Source organism: Schistocerca americana, chromosome X (genome assembly GCF_021461395.2).
Source record: "Schistocerca americana isolate TAMUIC-IGC-003095 chromosome X, iqSchAmer2.1, whole genome shotgun sequence".
Taxonomy (NCBI): domain Eukaryota; kingdom Metazoa; phylum Arthropoda; class Insecta; order Orthoptera; family Acrididae; genus Schistocerca; species Schistocerca americana.
The window spans coordinates 142,746,572-142,766,477 of record NC_060130.1 but is presented as its reverse complement, the minus strand read 5'-3'; the positions used below and the strand labels follow the sequence as shown (position 1 = coordinate 142,766,477).

The following is a 19,906-nucleotide window of genomic DNA, read 5'->3' as shown; positions in this document are numbered from 1 at the left end:
GCCACAAGTTATACTCACTATGTTTAGCTGAATGGTTTCACTCTTTAATGCTCACATTAAATTAAAGAGTCAATAAAATATACTGACTGTGACTTTTGGCTGTCCTGAAAAACTAAAAACCAAACATATCCATCAACTTAAATCATAATTGAGCAGAGAGTATTAAGCAAAGTAGACTGATGTGAATAATTTACCATGCAAACAATTTGGGGTTGACTGGAGCAGCGTAGGAGATTTAGATTTCTGTGCTAACATCTTCAATTCAGTTGCTAGGATAACTGGCAATGAGGAAGAATTTTGTACATCAGTTTGTGTTTGTTTGGAAGAACAATGAGGACTGAATCAAATTTTAAGCAAAACAAACAGGATGACCATTCTGAACACTCTATAAATCAAAACATTTAACCAGAAGATTAAGATTTCGGACTAACAGTTTTGTCAATAATAACACAATTGAGTATTTAAATAATACAATATATTATTGAGGAATTGTAGCAGAAAGACAAACAAATTGTAGCCATTTGGTTCTGAGTCAAGTGGAAGGACTGAACCAGAGACTTTGAATGTTCTGTGACAAGCAAGGCTGTGACTTCATGGACAAAGTTTGAAGCATTTCTGAAAAGCAGTGAAGCTCACATAATACTAGATACAGGAAGCTCATTGAAATCTGAAATTGATAGCAGTGAGATTTTTGGGGAAAATTTCAGTGTATATCAAAATGACAGGCAATTGATAAATGAATGTGGTGTATTTGTCACAGTCAACAAGAAACTCAGATCCACAGAGATAGAAATTGGAGCTGCATGTGAGATTGTTTGGGCAAGACTCAGTATCAGGGATGGGCATAAAATGGTAATTGGATCCTTATATCACCAGCCACCAGACTTGTCTCTTGATATAACCAAAAACTTTAGAGAAAACCTCAGTTCACATGTACCGAAGTTCCCCAGTTGTACTTAATCATCAGTGGAGACTTTAAACATTCAACAAATAATTGGGAAAATTACATTTTGTTAGTGGTGGGTACAATAAAATATCCTGTGAATCATTACTAAATGCCTTCTCTGAAAACTACGTAGAACACCACTCAGAATGAAAATACATTGGATCTAATGACAGCAAATAGTCCTGACCTCTTTGAGGATGCCCACATTGAAACTGGTATCAATAAGCATGATGTGATTGTGGCAATAATGATTAGCAAAGTACAAATACAAACAAGTACAAACACAATAACTTCATATTTAACAATTTTTGAAAAATTTCTGAGTTAGGAGTAATCAGCTTTTTTCTTCTCCTGTAAAATTTTGTTTTTTGGAGATAAATTAATTTGAAAAATGCTCCTCCTATCAAAATCAGTGGGCAACAAACCACACAAGAAGTCAAATGATAAGCTACGAGGTTACATGTCCTTGAAATCTTTCACAGCAGTATCCCTTAATAAAATCTTCTTGGCTTTCAGGCAAAATCATTTCAAACCTAATCTTCAAGCTTTTAACAGCTATCCCCCAGCATCATTATCATCAGTAGCACAGCTTCAAATGTTGGGACTGGCACAGAATTCTGCTTATATAACAAAGGTAAATATGGGTGCTGGACACTTGTAGAGAAGTGGGAGCAGCCATTTCAAATGTGGTGGCAGCCCCTCATGCCCCTCAGACATCACTCTGTCCTGCAGCAGGCCCATGTTGCTAAAAGCTGCCCAATTGTTCATCATGTGCATGTGTCATTTCAGCCCCCCTCTGGAAGATGCTGCTGTCTGTTGGCTACATAATGAATATCCAGAGGACTTTCAGCTGATATTTATTTATTCCAATGAAAATCAGTTGCCTTACAGCTGTATGTTATTTTGATGTTTATCTCATGTACTTACAATCAATTTCAAGGCAACATTGTCTCATTTTCTGACACCTGGTAGGCATGCATCATGAACTGAATTCCATAAGTACTGTAGCTGTCATTCCATCAAGAAAGGTGCCTATGATTTGTCTGCCACACAAATTGATATTTTCGTGTCAAACAGCCTCTACTCTCTGTATAAAAACTATGTCATTTTTGCTTCAACACATGAATTATCAAACAGTGTGGCAGACACATTATAGGCACCTCCCATGTAGGAACAACAGTTACGGTACTTAGGGCATTCAATTTGTGTAGTACACCTAACAGGTACCTGAAGATGAAATAATATTGTCTTGAAATGGATTCAATGCATATAAGGAAACATCAAAATTTAAAAAAAGAAAATGGCAGCAGTAAGGCTAACATTCAGTAGTTTTACTTCTGGCAACAATGATAGAGAATGCTGTCAAAGGCTTGAGGATATTTGAAATGACATGTCTTTAGAACCAAGAAGATTTTACTCAGCCTACTATTTTCTATGTGTGATCACTATTTGTGAACCAGCTCAGAAATGTGATTAATAGAAGGCAATAAAAAAAATAGGCTGAACATGAGTATAATAAATGTTTCTAGTCTTGCAAAACAGAAGAAACTATTGGAGTTTTGTGTTCCAAGTTTCCTTCTAATGATGAAACACTGGAAATGTAAGTTCTCACAATACTGGCCTCAATATGAGCAGTGTTTGGTAGTGTTAGCAGAACATTGTCCCATACTGCTGTACATTTCAGCAGATTGTTCTGCTGTTTCTGTAGTGTAATGAACTGTCTCTCAATTTGGTGCTGTAATTCCTCTTGTTGTGCTGTTGCTGCTGCAGCATCATCTGCTGTTGACATAACTCAATAGACTTTGTGTCCATGATGCACTAATAAAATTCATTGGTTCAAGTCCTGTCATAGCTTAACATTAATTAGGCAGGTCACTGCCATAAACCACATACTTTGTAGGAACAAAAACTATCACTAGCTCAATGCTAAAAAATGCAGTGGAGTGTAGACATTATGACTGGAAGTAACATGTATCTAAATCATTACTGATGAACTAAACAAGAATCATCTTATTCAACAACACACAATCAAACAGAGTTTGAAATGAAATTCCATGCCCAGAAAAATGAAATAACAGTTGTATTAGAGAACTGGCATAATGATAGCTTCAATGAAAAGATACAAGCTCCTGATCTTCCAGCTTGGCTGGGTTGTAATTTCCTGGAGAGAGCTAAGGGGCAGTACTGTAAAACATGTTAACTGTGACCTCTTGGGTCAAGATAGTGAATGACAGAACTGTATGTCAAATGGATAAAATCAATGCCTCTCTCCAAGTCAGTCTCCATATTGCTGGAATGGTGTTATATTAAAGTTTACGTGTGTCAGATAGTACATTACATAAAATTAAGACTGTAGACAAAAGTCATAAACCCTGGATGAAGCAAAATATTTGCAGGAGTCAGTCAACGGAATGGCCTGCAATACTTGCTGATATGAACATGATTGGGCATCTTGAGACCAGTTGAAACTTGTAGAACACCACTGCAGGAAACTTCCTCATGTAGTGGGTGATATTAGTAGCAACATCTCAACCACCAGGTGGACAGCATGCCAAGGAGGAAGCAAGCATATTACAATGCAAGGGGTAGAGCATCATGATAATGATTTTGATTTGAAAGTTGTGAGAAGCTGTGCACTTCCACACAGACTGACTTTACTTTGGTCATTGCTTTGTTTTCATTTCACAGGAACATATTTTTTTTTAGTTTAATATATCCTTCTATTCCATGCTTTACAGGAATCAATCTACACATGTTTGTAGATATACCAATGATGCAAAACTCTTTTTGAGCAGCTCAGTTTGTGAAATTTTGAAATGTAATGTGACCCACTACTATAAACCATTTATCTTTTTTTGATTTTTCCATTTATCCCATTTAATATGGGATCCACTCTTTTCAGGATTTGGCAAATTTTATTATTTGACTGAGTGGCAGGGCACCCTTCTCAATACCAGTCATGCAGGAAACCTAAGGGAGGGAAGTTGTGCATCCCATCTGTATGTGAATCATGTAAATATGTGTGTTATAATATTTTGTTGGGTGTAATTTGGGGACCTACCCATAATTTGCCTAAATGAACATGGTAAATCACCTAATAACCCTACTCAGGCTGGCTGATGTACGAGCACATGATCATTAACCCACTGCACATGTTTGATCCAGTTCTGGCTCCCCTACCTGTCTGACAAGCTAGGCCACTGTACTAATAGCTATCGTACAGCTATACATCATCATAACTATTGTGTCCCATATATGTTCCTTAGGGCTCAGGCGAGGTGAATTTGCTGGCAGAGACATGGACATGAACTCACTACCACACTCCTAGAAATACTGTAGCATGATTCTGGCTTGTGACATGGACAATTATCCTGTTAGAATGCACCATCATCATCAGGAAAGACATCAAGCATGAAGGGATGCAGGTGGTCCAAAATAATATCTAAGTAGTACACAACTGTCATAATGCCTCTGATTACCTCTGGTCCCTTGGACATCCATGTAATTGTCCCCAATAGCATATTACTGCCCCACAGGCCTGCTCTCATGGTGTGGTGCATGGTCATTGCATATCCATACACAACCAAGTGCTGATAACCTCGTTATTGAGTGCCTGTCAGCTTACAACATCTCTCCTCCCCCCGACACAACTGTCAACCTGATGTAATGAGAAGCATGGTTCACCTGATCTGATAACACATTGCCATTAGTCCAAGATCCAATCTCAATGATACCTAGCCTTCTGCAATCCTAATTTGTGATGCTGTTGGGTCAAGATAGGAACATGAAGGGATTGTCTACTGTGGAGTTCTGTTTTCAACAATGATCACTGAATGGTGTGTTTCTGAAACACTTACTCTTGGACAACCAATGTACACTATCTTTGGATCTACACAGATTACCTCCTTTCCTGCTTTACAGAGCAAACAAGCCTCCAAACTCGACATTTTGTGATGAGGTATGGTCATCCAATGTCCTTAAAAAAAGTTTTCATAGATTCTCATGGCAGTAGCACATGAAGAGCTGACCAGCCTTGCTGTTTCAGACCTGCTTGTTCCCATGCACCAAGCCACAACAATCTGCCCTTTGTGAAAGTCAGTTATGTCAGTGCATTTCCACATTTGTAGCCCATTATCTTGCTAGAATGTTTCCCTGTTTGTTTCCACTTGTCTCTTCTCAGCTTACATACTTTTCTTACAGCATTACATGACCACAGTGTCATCAGGTGACACTCAATCTCACAATGGCCAGTCTCATCAGTTTATAGGTTACAAATACACTCCTGGAAATGGAAAAAAGAACGCATTGACACCGGTGTGTCAGACCCACCATACTTGCTCCGGACACTGCGAGAGGGCTGTACAAGCAATGATCACACGCACGGCACAGCGGACACACCAGGAACCGCGGTGTTGGCCGTCGAATGGCGCTAGCTGCGCAGCATTTGTGCACCGCCGCCGTCAGTGTCAGCCAGTTTGCCGTGGCATACGGAGCTCCATCGCAGTCTTTAACACTGGTAGCATGCCGCGACAGCGTGGACGTGAACCGTATGTGCAGTTGACGGACTTTGAGCGAGGGCGTATAGTGGGCATGCGGGAGGCCGGGTGGACGTACCGCCGAATTGCTCAACACGTGGGGCGTGAGGTCTCCACAGTACATCGATGTTGTCGCCAGTGGTCGGCGGAAGGTGCACGTGCCCGTCGACCTGGGACCGGACCGCAGCGACGCACGGATGCACGCCAAGACCGTAGGATCCTACGCAGTGCCGTAGGGGACCGCACCGCCACTTCCCAGCAAATTAGGGACACTGTAGCTCCTGGGGTATCGGCGAGGACCATTCGCAACCGTCTCCATGAAGCTGGGCTACGGTACCGCACACCGTTAGGCCGTCTTCCGCTCACGCTCCAACATCGTGCAGCCCGCCTCCAGTGGTGTCGCGACAGGCGTGAATGGAGGGACGAATGGAGACGTGTCGTCTTCAGCGATGAGAGTCGCTTCTGCCTTGGTGCCAATGATGGTCGTATGCGTGTTTGGCGCCGTGCAGGTGAGCGCCACAATCAGGACTGCATACGACCGAGGCACACAGGGCCAACACCAGGCATCATGGTGTGGGGAGCGATCTCCTACATTGGCCGTACACCACTGGTGATCGTCGAGGGGACACTGAATAGTGCACGGTACATCCAAACCGTCATCGAACCCATCGTTCTACCATTCCTAGACCGGCAAGGGAACTTGCTGTTCCAACAGGACAATGCACGTCCGCATGTATCCCGTGCCACCCAACGTGCTCTAGAAGGTGTAAGTCAACTACCCTGGCCAGCAAGATCTCCGGATCTGTCCCCCATTGAGCATGTTTGGGACTGGATGAAGCGTCGTCTCACGCGGTCTGCACGTCCAGCACGAGCGCTGGTCCAACTGAGGCGCCAGGTGGAAATGGCATGGCAAGCCGTTCCACAGGACTACATCCAGCATCTCTACGATCGTCTCCATGGGAGAATAGCAGCCTGCATTGCTGCGAAAGGTGGATTTACACTGTACTAGTGCCGACATTGTGCATGCTCTGTTGCCTGTGTCTATGTGCCTGTGGTTCTGTCAGTGTGATCATGTGATGTATCTGACCCCAGGAATGTGTCAATAAAGTTTCCCCTTCCTGGGACAATGAATTCACGGTGTTCTTATTTCAATTTCCAGGAGTGTATATTTATATCAAATATGGTAAAAAGCGTTAGCAGACGCCCATCTTTGTTTAAAAGTCATATCTGAAAGTGGTAAATCAACAGAGATTTTGTTTTCTCAGTTTAAAAGAAATATGTGGAGCAAAACAGAAAAAAATCAGTAGCTATTCACAATTTTTAAGGCAATCTGTTGATGACTCCTACTGCAACTTCTAAACATAGCCTTTACTTCAAGATCTGTCAGAGAAACTCAGGAGCTTTTAGCCCTAATTACACAATGCATCACTCAGCCTGGCACTAAGAAAATGCCAATGTAACTAAAGCTGTAACCTTAAATTCTGTATTTCAAACTTTATTTACACAGGGAGACCATGTTATGTTACCACACAAACTTTCATATAGATGACACAGAACGGTGATAGTTGAAAAACAATGGAAATAGCTCTGGACAAATGAGGTACCAGGTCCTAATGAAATTTCAATAGGATTTAAAGTTGCTGTTGCTGCAGAATTCCTGACCAAAGGTAACAGCATGATGCAGAAATGCTACACACAGTTATAGAGGAACTTCAAAATTGTCCACTCAATTGATTATACAATGAGTGGAGATATTTAATTGAGTGATGGAGGTATAAATCACATTGAAATCTTAAGCTAAATAATTTCGCAGCTTGGAAATGTATGTCCTTCCCTAGGGCTGGTTCAAGAACATTTTTTCATGCAAGTGACATCTTATTTACTTATTTATTTATTTAGGATCCATGTCATCATACAAATGATATTGAACTTGTCATACACAGAAATTAAAAATATGGAATGTACAAAATGAAATTGAATACAACATATACCAGTAAATTTATAATTTCTTTGAATTTGTACAGAAACCAGACGACAGTTATAAGAGTAGAGGGACATGAAAGGGAAGCAGTGGTTGGGAAGGGAGTGAGACAGGGTTGTAGTCTCTCCCCGATGTTATTCAATCTGTATATTGAGTAAGCAGTGAAGGAAACAAAAGAAAAATTCAGAGTAGGTATTAAAATCCATGGAGAAGAAATAAAAACTTTGAGGTTCGCTGATGACATTGTAATTCTGTCAGAGACAGCAAAGGACTTGGAAGAGCAGTTGAACGGAATGGATAGTGTCTTGAAAGGAGGATATAAGATGAACATCAACAAAAGCAAAATGAGGATAATGGAATGTAGTCGAATTAAGTAGGGTGATGCTGAGGGAATTAGATTAGGAAATGAGACACTTAAAGTACTAAATGAGTTTTGCTATTTGGGGAGCAAAATAACTGATTGTGGTCAAAGTAGAGAGGATATAAAATGTAGACTGGCAATGGCAAGGAAAGCGTTTCTGAAGAAGAGAAATTTGTTAACATCGAGTATAGATTTAAGTGTCAGGAAGTCGTTTCTGAAAGTATTTGTATGGAGTGTAGCCATGTATGGAAGTGAAACATGGACGATAAATAGTTTGGACAAGAAGAGAATAGAAGCTTTTGAAATGTGGTGCTACAGAAGAATGCTGAAGATTAGATGGGTAGATCACATAACTAATGAGGAAGTATTGAATAGGATTGGGGAGAAGAGAAGTTTGTGGCACAACTTGACTAAAAGAAGGGATCGGTTGGTAGGACATGTTCTGAGGCATCAAGGGATCATCAATTTAGTATTGGAGGGCAGTGTGGAGGGTAAAAATTGTAGAGGGAGACCAAGAGATCAATACACGAAGCAGATTCAGAAGGATGTAGGTTGCAGTAGGTACTGGGAGATGAAGAAGCTTGCACAGGATAGAGTAGCATGGAGAGCTGCATCAAACCAGTCTCAGGACTGAAGACCACAACAACAACAACATGAATGTTATGTAATAATTACATGTAGAATAAATAATAATAAAGATGGTAAAGTAGGATAGTATAAACTGAAACATGCAAAGGTAAAAACTTCTCACATGATTTACCACAAATGTTCAAATCTGTGTCAATTCCTAAGGGACCAAACTGCTAAGGTCATCGGTCCCTAGACATACACACTACTTAAACTAACTTATCCTAAGAAAACTACACACACCCATGCCCGAAGGAGGACTCAAACCTCCGGTGGGAGGGGCCACGCAATCCGTGACAATATGCCTCAAAACGCACAGCCACCCCGCACGGAGATTTATCACAAAACTGCAGTATGTATATTGGAGATTAGTTTATAAAATCATTTTCTTGGTCTTCAAGATATTCATTTACTGAGTAGCAACATTTATCAATTACAAATTTTCTAATTTAAAATTTATGCCATCCTGTAAAATACTTTAACATATTGAGATAATGCATTGTAGAGCTTAATATCCATATAGCTTACACACTTTTCAGCTTGTGATCTTTTTATTTGTTCTATGTGGATATCATTCCTGTTTCTTGTGTTATATTTGTGACCATCAGCATCTGTGTGGAGATTGCTTAGATTTGCTTTGGTCAAGATTACACATTTAAATATATAGAGTGATAACAAAAGTAAGTATTCCTGATTTCCTGAAAAGAGATCTGCAGTGATGTTGTGTAGGACTGTGGCTTATTATTTGAGCAGCCTGTGTTTGCAAGATAAAAATTTCTTTTAAATTAGATTTTGAACTGGCACAGAATGCTGTCCCATATGAGGCAATGGAATGAAAAAAATGTAAAGTATGCCATTCTGATGCCTTCTAAGTCAGTGTGTAAGGAGTCTTACACACTGTTTCCAGTTCATAGCTTCATCTAGATGCTTTCCCAACAGTTTTGCAAACTGCACTCTCTCTATTAGTCTGTCATCTAGTTCTAGATGAATGATTTAATGCTGAATCATTTTACCAGACTGTATGTAATTTGTTTTCTTTGCATTCAATGTAAGTTTGTTTGCACTGAACCAAGTCTCAATACTTTTTAAGATTTTATTAGTAGTGGAATGTAATGAGTTTTTAAAGTTGCTCGCTATTTGATGTGTGTCGTCTGCATATAATACAATTTTGGTCATATTATACTGTAACTCATTCATATACGTGAGAAAGAGTAGTGGTCCTAAGATGCTGACTTGGTATACTCCTAAAGAAACTTGTTTTGCTTTTGAAACTAACCTTACTTGTTTATTTGATTTAACAGTGATGAGCTCTACAATCTGAGATCTGTTTTTGAGATATGACTGGACCCACATTTTAGCTCTTCCTCTAATACCTACTCCTTCAAGCTTATCAAGGAGGATTTAATGGAAGTTGGTATCAAAAGCGGTAGATAGATCTAAACTAATCCCTACTACAATTTTGTTTTTCTCCAAATTTGTAATTGTTTCTTGAGTGTAGCCTATGACTGCAGCTTCTACGCTGCATTTTGCACAGAAATTCTATTGATTACAATTTAAAACTTTATTGTTGTCTAGGTAACTAGTGACTCTTAATTTCATCAGTTTCTCTAATATTTCAGAGAAAGCAGAAAAAAGTGATATCGACAGAATTTTTCTATTTTATCTCGATTTTTTAATAGTGGTCTCATTTTTGAGAGCTTTTGTGACTGAGGAAACACACCTTCACTGAAAGATAAATGGGCAATATGTGCTAAAGATTTTGAAATCTGTGCTGCAGTGTTTATTATTGCTGATTCATCTACACCTGCTGCCATTTTTGGTTTTAAGCCCCTAGTCACCCTAATCACTTCATGTTCATTTATTGCAGGAATTCGGAGCCACTCCCCCCTTCTACTTTTCCACACAAGCACCACATCATTTGACACCCTCTCCCTTTTCTCTCTCTTCCTCATACATTACCTGTTATTTGTTGAGCTCTTGGTAAGACTTTTAAAAATAATCTGAATTGTTGAGCATGGAAATGAGCTGTTTTCACTATAAATTATGATACACCCTGAGTACAAATTCTGTACAAATGGTACTTCTGGCACCCCTCTCACCTTGGCCCACCAAGTGGTCACTTGTGTTGCTTGGGCCTTGGACCAGCCCTGTCTGTCCCTTTTGCGTATGATTAGCATAGGAAAGTTAAAACAACATTGCTTCTGTGTCATGTACAGAAACCAAATAAATTCTCAAACATATTGCTGGTATGCCACTTGCAATCTTATTCCATACACTGATATCCTCAATGTGCTCACTAAGTGAGGTGACAGTCGTAAGACACTGGACTTATATGTAGGAGGTCAGCGGTTAAAATCCCCAGTCAAGATTTAGCCCTTCTGTGACTTTCCTAAACTGTTTAATGTGAATCCTGAGATGGTTCCTGTGAAAGAATGTGGCTGAATTCCTTCTCCATTCTTCCCCAATCCAAGCCTGTTCTTGATATTTAATGACCTCATCATCAACATGATGCGACCCCAATCACCCTTCTTTTTTTTTCTTTGAATGATCTCAAAAATATAAATGCAAATTACTGTAAAAGCCACATTTTTTCTAATTTAACACTGCTACATAACTTCAGAGAACCATTGTGTCACATAAAATTGTAAAACAGTTTTGCTATTCTGCATATAGACTACCTGACAAAAATGTGAAGCACTTAGAAGGCGAGAAGGGAATGAAATGAAACTTCACAGGTTGAGATGTACATGGTCATTATTTCAGTGATTACAAAATTCGGTTGGGAAGGATGTCATAAAGTCATTGTGTACTCTCATGAGGCAAACTGGCTAACAATTGTTGTAACAGGTCTGTGATGTCCTGGATACTGGCACTGGGATTGAGTTGACATCCAAATTGATCCCATACATGTTCTATCAGTGACAGATCTGTGGATTTTGCTGGCCACAGGAGTAGCTCATCATCATGCAGACAGTTTGTAAGACACCTGCTACCTATGGACAAGCATTTTCTTGTTGAAACATGGCACCACAATATTGTCACATGAGGGATAATGCATGAGAACACAGGACGTCTGTCACATACCATTGTGCTGTCAGAGTTTCCTCCGTTACTACCAGTTGTGACCTGAAGTCATACCTGATGGTTCCCCACGCCATGACACAAGGAGCATCACTGCTGTGCCTCTCTGAACCACTGGAAGAATTTGACCTCTCTTCAGGTTGCCACCAGACTCATCCAGGGTAGTGCAGAACTGTGATTCACCACTGAACACAATACAATGTCATTCACCAGCTATACATTCTTCATAGCAACTGCACCACTCCAAATGTGGCCATTTGTGTTGTGATGAAACAGGCATCCACACATGGGACAACAATTTGCTACTCCTGCTGCTGATAGTCTCTGACAAATAATATGGAATAACACAGAATTTTTCAGGGAATCAATTACTTGTTTTTGGATGGCAGGCACATATTTGACGAGGTTATAATGTACCTGGTGCACAATATAGTGGTATTCCCTCATAGTGGTCAGACGTGACCAACTAGAAACTTGAGGATAGGCGTACTTGCCCTTACGTTCCCATGTAGTGCAACATTGGGCCACAGTCATATCTGAATGCCCCAAAAATCCAGATATTGCATGATATGACCAGCTGGCCAAATCGAAACCCACTGTGAGGCCACTTTCATATTCTGTCAGGTGCTGATAATGTTGTCTCACATGTGTATATCAGTATATGGCTTCTCTGTGTCCTTCACAGTAATCACTCAACATCTAATGCTGTTCATGCCTCTTATATACCCTACTGGGCCTGGTAACAACACTAAGTATAAAAAACACTAACACAATCTTGTTGCTGTTCTACCTGTTACAGAGAATTACAACTCAAATCTCTTACATACCTACCAAAGGTATGATCATATACATAGATACATTGACATCCAACAATGTCCTCTGGGTGCTTCACTTTTTTTGTTAGGCAGCGTATCATTTGTATAACAATCATAAATACAAGTAAAGGAAACTAATGGTATGAGAGAACAATGCAATGGGCTTGGGAAGCAAATATATCCTAATGGGAATGGTAAATGATACAGTAAACAGAGAAACGTTCACATTTTCAATAGCATCTGAACTTAATATACCACAGGAAAATTGTGAAATGTAAGCTTTGGCAAGAAATATCCTGGAAAAAAAAAAATGGGGCTCAAAGTACTATACCAAAAATCAAGTATCTAAGCAACAAGTGCATACAATTATAGCAAGCACTCAATGAGGAAAATGCAGATGTGTTCATTATTACAACATATGGTTTGTCCAAAAGCATAATTACTATGACTAAATTTGACAGCTATACACTGCTCAGTAATTTCAGTTTATCATAACATAAAAAAAGGGGGGAGGGGTGTTGACATATATTATAAAGACTAACTACATTTCACAAAACTGGATTTTATCATGGAACTTAGTGTGTAAATGACATTTGAATTTTCAGCAATTAAGCTAGTGGTAAATAAAGATCCCTTAATTATTATAGGACCGCACAGATCTCCTAGTAGCATAGTTGATAATTTATTACAAGCTACAGAAAAAAAAAATGGTTGACACTGTAAGCAGAAAATATAAGAACATAGGTATTGTTTTATCTGGTGATTTTTTAAAAAAAGCACATAATATTCTGTGTAGCTATAATTTGCCAAACAGATGTGATGGGCCAATCATACTAGCTACAAACACCTTTATCTGTATAGATAACTTTTACACTGACTTAGATAACTGTACAGTTGATAGAATAAACTTTCACCACTCTGACCATCTTTGCCTGATAATGGAAATACTGAATATACATCATTCGCAAAGCACATAATGAGAGGAGGGAAATAAGATGTGTAAATGAGAAGTCTTTAGAGAAGTTAGTCTGCATCGCAGTCTGAGGCATGGACTGTTGTTTATTGTGCAGAAAATGCTGCAGACAAAATGGAATAACTTTTATGACATTTTCTTAATTCATTTCAATGTAACATGCCCAATTACTTTCAAAAATAAATATGCTGAAAACCATGTAAGACTGCCTGCAGAAGTGAAACAGCTGGAGGACAAAATGTTTGTTACTTGGAAAATCTATGAAGAGTCCCCAAAGACATCAGCTAGAGATAACTACCAAATATGTTGAAAAGCCTATAAACAGGCACCAAATTTATACACTAAGAAAATTATACAACGAAAAGTAGCAAACTCAAATAACAAAATAATCAGTATGGAACTGTATAAATGAGAGATTTAACAGAAAAACAAACCTTAGTGTCAGCAATATCCAACTGAAGGGTGATAGTGTAAATGTTTTAGAGCATTAGTGGCCAGCAGTGCTTTTAATATGCTTTTTAGTAATTGAGGTAGCATATGTTTGAACTTTGGAGCTGATGAGGAGCTAATGACTTCAGACCTCCTTACCAGGTACAGAAATTAGTATACAGGTATGAAACAGATAATCTGAAACAGAACAAATTATAAATTAAGTGTGGAATGAATTCTCTACTGCATGGGATGAAATTTCCTCCATTATCTTAAAATGATGGAAACATTCACTCATTCCTGTTCTGGTACATCTTTTTGATAAGAGATTGAATGGAGTTGTTTTTCCATCTGAATTGAAGTATACAACAATCAGCCTATTACACAAAAGGTAGTACCAATAAAGTTGAAAACTCCCAACTAATCAGCTTAATTATGATCTTAAGAAAAGTATTAGAAAAAATTATTGCATTAAGATTAGAAAATTTTCTTATCCAAGAAAAAGTTTTAAAAGAAACCCAACATGGTTTTATGATAGGCTACTCAACAACATTTGCCATATGTGACCTAGTGCATACAATATTAAAGAAATTAGGTGAGAAAGGAAAGATGGCATGTTTGTGCCAAGATTTCTCACATCCATTTGATATTTCATCTCATGTGCTTCTACTTGATAAACTGGAAACTTATGGGCTACAAGATATACATGAACGCTCACAAGTCACACACAAAGTGGCCAACATTATTAAGAAGTACAACTTCAGTCCAGTTATCGTAAAGTGCAGTGTGCCCCAAGGGTCAGTTCTGAGGCCTTTATTGGTCATGTTATATATTAATGATCTGTCCACATGGCACAACAAAAGGTACTTAACTATGCAGATTGCACAACAGTTGTTCATTGGGGACCCAACAAGAATGATCTGGCCAATAATTTTTCTGGTGTATTATTCGAAGAACTAATTCCAAGATAAGCACTTAAGCTTAAACATTAGTAAAAGAAAGCCAAATGAACTTCCAAATAGATCATCAAACAGATGGAGTGTAATGGACTGTTGTATCTGATGATGGTGCAGAAATACAATTGGATAATAAAACTTTGTTTGGTGTAATTTTAGACAGACATATCTCTCAGGAGCATCACATTCATCTTTTATGCCAAAAATTAAGAAAATCAATTTACACAATAAGGACAATGTTGCAAGTTCTCAGTTACGAGCAAATTATTATTATCTAACTATGCTTTAGTGCATCCATATCTCACATATGGAATTAAAGTGTGGAGGTGTGCTGCTACCAAGCATGTAAATAGAATGAAGCTTTCTGGCAGATTAAAACTGTCTGTTGGTCCAAGACTCAAACTCAGAGCCTATGTCTTTCATGGGCAAGTGCTCTATCAAATGAGCCACACGAGTGTCTCCACAGCTCTACTTTCTCCAGTACTTTTTCTCCTATCTTCCAAACTTCAGAGAAGCTTTCCTGCAAAAATTATGTATGTATCTCATTCTAGCTCATAAAAGGGTTACTCCAAAAGCTATCAAATTTTCATTTTTTGTGTATGTGTAGAGAGAACTCAATTTTTCTGCTTTTCCATGAGTGGTTTCCTTTAATCTAAAGGTATTAACAAGGAGTAATATACAGAATAACACACAGATTACATTTGATATGGTGAAACTAATAGAGAACGATTTTGTAAGCTTTTGTAAATTTTTAGCCAAATAATATTCTGAGATGTGTTCATCTTCATAAAACCATATAATTGATATATGAGTTAATATATTTAAATTTGCAGCAAACCGGTAAATCAATAGAATAGTTTCATCTCCTGTAGTTTGTTTCTGATTGTTGACATTTATGATGAGGAGTTTATCTTCTCACAATACAATCATTTTACTATAATGTCTTTCAAGTTTTGTATTCTAGCATTTTTAACAGGATACTTATAAAGTACATACACTATTTTGTTCTTTTGTTCCACACATATTTGTTCCCCTGTGAGGAATTACTTGTCCCTTTAGTAAATGCTTTAAGAACTTGAAGTACTTTTATCGCTTTATTCGTGCAGGAAAAACATTTCAGAGATATAAAAGTTACAGAATTTACCTGTTTAGAAAACCCTTTTCATCTCAGCAAAAATTTTTGTGCCCAAAGTCAGTAAATTCATTTTCACAAGGAGACATAACATAATTGATGCAACCGCTTACTTGCCACAGGTATCTTTAATACAATAAATGAACCTGAAATTTTGTTAGTGAGACTGTTCTAAAAATCAAGACAGTATGTTCTTTACTGAGTACAAGTGACTTGTTCATAACTGAAGTAACTTGTGTAAACATCAATGTTAACATGGCTCTGAAGGAAATTTAACTGATAAGTGTGTGTTTTAGGAATGGAGTCGACATGGTCGAGCAGTAATACTAACTGCTAGAGGGCAGTGCCTTGAAACAGGAATACAAAGTGAAGTTATGTTATCAGAGTGTCGGCTTGGAGCACTGTCACAACAATGGGATTTCACTGTGGAACTTCAAATGCAATATGATTCCTCCGTCCGGATTACGTGATTGTCATAATCAGTTTAAAACATATGTAATAAATCTCATGGAAAAAGATGAGATAATCAACATTATGCTATACACATGTTGTCTTTTTTGTATTTAGGCTACATGTATATGAAAATAGCATTTAGCTATCAAAACTATGATTTGTGGTGATGAAACAAGAATGTGTAAATGAGAAACCATTCTAATTATAACAGAGACATTTACATAAATTAAATTCACTCCAGGGGCATTACCTAGATAAAATAATGAACTGAGTTAACAATTAAGGTGCTTAAGATGTTAAAGATATAAAAATGTCAATTAAGGGCTGTGAAAAATTAAACTAAAAAGAACCTTATTTATTTTAATGCCATGATGAACACATGAATATTGTTATTTATAATCATAGACAATTAGATAATACAAGTGTATGTGATCTGTTATTTTGCAGATCAGACTGTACATCACAAGTAGAATTCTAAGTTCTCTACCAGCTTCAGTTTGGAATATACTTTCCAAAACATGATTAAGCTAAGACTGTTTCATTCCACAGAGCTGTCACATTCTGTAGTTCTGGTTTATAATAAATTTGTTACTTAAATTTAAAATGTAGTAATATTCTGTAATTTCCCTTAATTCCTGACCAGCTAGAGGGATCTAGATATTACCTGGAAAGGTAAATACACAGTGATCAAATAACTACGACACCTTTTGAGTTATACCTCATAGTGGTGCAAATAATAAATAACTTTTAAGCTTCATAACAACAAATCCAAATTACCTGTGCTGGACCAGTACAGTACTTTTTTAGCCTCATGAGCTACAAAAATAATTTATTTAGACTCTAGCATAAAAGAAAGTCATGCTGTGTGTATTCCTGCAGTATTACAAGGTAAGCTAAATAAAGTGCATAGTTCATTTGCAGAGGACATTTGTGACTGAGTTTTCAAGTGAATGTGTAAACTTATTACTTACTTTTAATTTTTGGAATGTCTGGTCACTGAAGCCTAGACTGACAGGCACTTGCAAACCGATGACAGAATTAATCTCAGCAGTGGATAATGATTTTGAATGGTTTCTACTTGATGCTGAATGAAAATGATGATGATGGATACTGGATTTAGAATTCCTTGAGAGATGATTAGTTACCATCCTCCTTCCTTCATATACGAGATGTCCAGCGTAAAACAGTTTTCTTGCAGTCTTGATTTTTTAAGGGAGAGTAGGTTGTTGTGGGAAAGGGGCTGAATCATCAGAAAGATCTAGTCACTTCACATTGGCGTGCAATTAGTTCAGTCACAGTTTTTCATGAGTAATGAATTTGAATACTGATCTCATTATCCTGGACTAAATCTATCAAATATAACAGGATGGCAAGACAGCTAGGAGTGAGCGACAGTTCTCTGCCAAAAATGGATGTAGGTGCAGCAGAAGAATGTCCTGGTGAGGTTACTACCACTTATTTATTGATGTTTGTTTACAATCAAGGGACTTGGGGAACTGCAAATGATGATGGTGAGCAATGTGAATACTCTGTCACCACAACCCTCAGCATGATGGCCTCTAGTTGCTTATAGCCCCTGGACAAAGTACAGGCTACCCAGCAGCAGTAGCTGTGTGTACAACCAGCTGCATCAGGTTGCAGGGTCCCAGAGTGAGACGTCCTCAGTTGACACCTCGGCAGAGGAAGGGATGGCTGGTCCCTCACATCATACCCCCAAAATAGCAACAATGCACTGAGTTGCCTGAGCATTCAGGTGATCGGGCCATGGGGAATGGATTTGAGGCTTGGTGTCAATAGATATGGCTGCATTATCAGCATGGCACTATCCATCACAGACTGGGCATCACATAACTGCACCAGCTGTTCAATGATGATTAAACGCAGCAGCTCCCAGCTGATTATGTGGTGGTGGCTGCATATGTATATCGTGCCAAACAATCTGGAACAGAGGCACTGACTGGCTGTCATATCTGCCAGTAGTACTTCCTGAAGGCTTAGTCATGCAGGGGTATGCACAGTCTGACAACACAGAGACGGCTGTTTCCACTTATCACACAGTGCAGTGACCAGTGCCATCTGACTCTGGTTGTGGCCTGGTTACTACTCTGGCTTCCTCTTCTGCTGTAGTTTTAGCCCCTTACAATTCCTCCTTTCTAAGAAAAAATCTGCCCTTGGATTTCCATTGAAAATTTTGCTGTATCATAGGCACTAAATTATTCACACTTCACTAATGGTGTCACTTGCTCCTTTTTCACTATTTATACTTTTTCTGAACATGCTAGCTCATGACTCATACATGGAGTGTTCATTCACAGTTACTTCTGTCCTTTGTCAGACTGTTTCTCATTGGTGAGCAGCTTTTAGCTCCATTACAGGGAAGGGATCAGATATCAGTGCGGCTTCCTAGAATTAAAGCTGACTTTCTCTCATCTACTCCTCCTGTATCATCGTCTACAAGTTTACACTAATAATTACTACCTGTCATGAATGACTACAATGTGCTGTAGGCTAAAGCCTTCCTTGACCTATGGGGAACAAAACTGACCGTTGTGAACACAGTGGTACGTGCACTGCCCTATTGTTTTTTGATTCTGACCTGCATGAGATCTGTGGTTTGCACACTGTCCTTCTACTCCATATTCTTTTATCTTAGTAGTCTGGAACAGCTTATTTACAGCAGTAGGAGATCACAGTAACCATGCTTCAGTCATGGTCTCAAGACATTGTGGCTGAAAATTTTATCTGAAGTACTATAACCTATTATGCTTTTCATTGTTAATTAATACTTTATTTAATTCCTCTCACTCTCAGAGACATATCCAGTGATAACATGGACACTATATCAGACCTACCTGTAATGTACAACAGACATATCATTTTCCAAGCATCAGATGCTATATCAGCCCAGCTGTATGTTATAAATTCCTTTACTTCCACATATCTTTTGGCATCTGATAGATTTTCCCACTTTGTCACTTCTTTTGCTTGCTTGGCTATTGTTGGTGAATCGAGCCCTATCATGGATATTTCTTCTTGAGGGACCTGGGACAGTGTAACTGGTGATATCATGTCTAACAACTATCGTCAATCCATGGGTATCTCAGCACTTTTACTGTTTTGAGACAATGCCACATGATGTGAAGACAGTGAAACCTAACCACGCATGGGTTTCAAAAAAGACATTCGTGTGAAACCCAGCTTGTGCTATTCATCCACGAAACTCTGAGGGCCATAGACACGGGTTCCCAGGCAGATGTCATGTTTTTTGACTTCTGCAAAGCATTTGATATAGTTCCCCACAGTCGTTTAATGAACAAAGTAAGAGCATATGGACTATCAGACCAATTGTGTGATTGGATTGAAGAGTTCCTAGATAACAGAACGCAGCATGTCATTCTCAATGGAGAGAAGTCTTCCGAAGTAAAAGTGATATCAGGTGCGCTGCAGGGGAGTGTTGTAGGACGTGTTGCTATTCACAATATATATAAATGACCTTGTGGATAACATCAGAAGTTCACTGAGGCTTTTTGCAGATGATGCTGTAGCATATCGAGAAGTTGTAACAATGGAAAATTGTACTGAAATGCAGGAGGATCTGCAACAAATTGATGAATGGT

General features: G+C 38.5%; 1 protein-coding gene across 1 annotated transcript in view; it reads left to right on the top strand.

The window, feature by feature from the left end:
* The window catches only part of LOC124556526 (polypeptide N-acetylgalactosaminyltransferase 16-like), a 582,211-nt gene extending 565,331 nt beyond the window's left edge, over nucleotides 1-16,880 (top strand). The window contains exon 14 of the mRNA XM_047130482.1: nucleotides 16,133-16,880. Within this exon, the coding sequence (XP_046986438.1) occupies nucleotides 16,133-16,306 (174 nt within the window). The 3' untranslated portion in view covers nucleotides 16,307-16,880. The remainder of the gene's footprint in view (nucleotides 1-16,132) is intronic.
* Nucleotides 16,881-19,906: the final 3,026 nt, after the last annotated feature.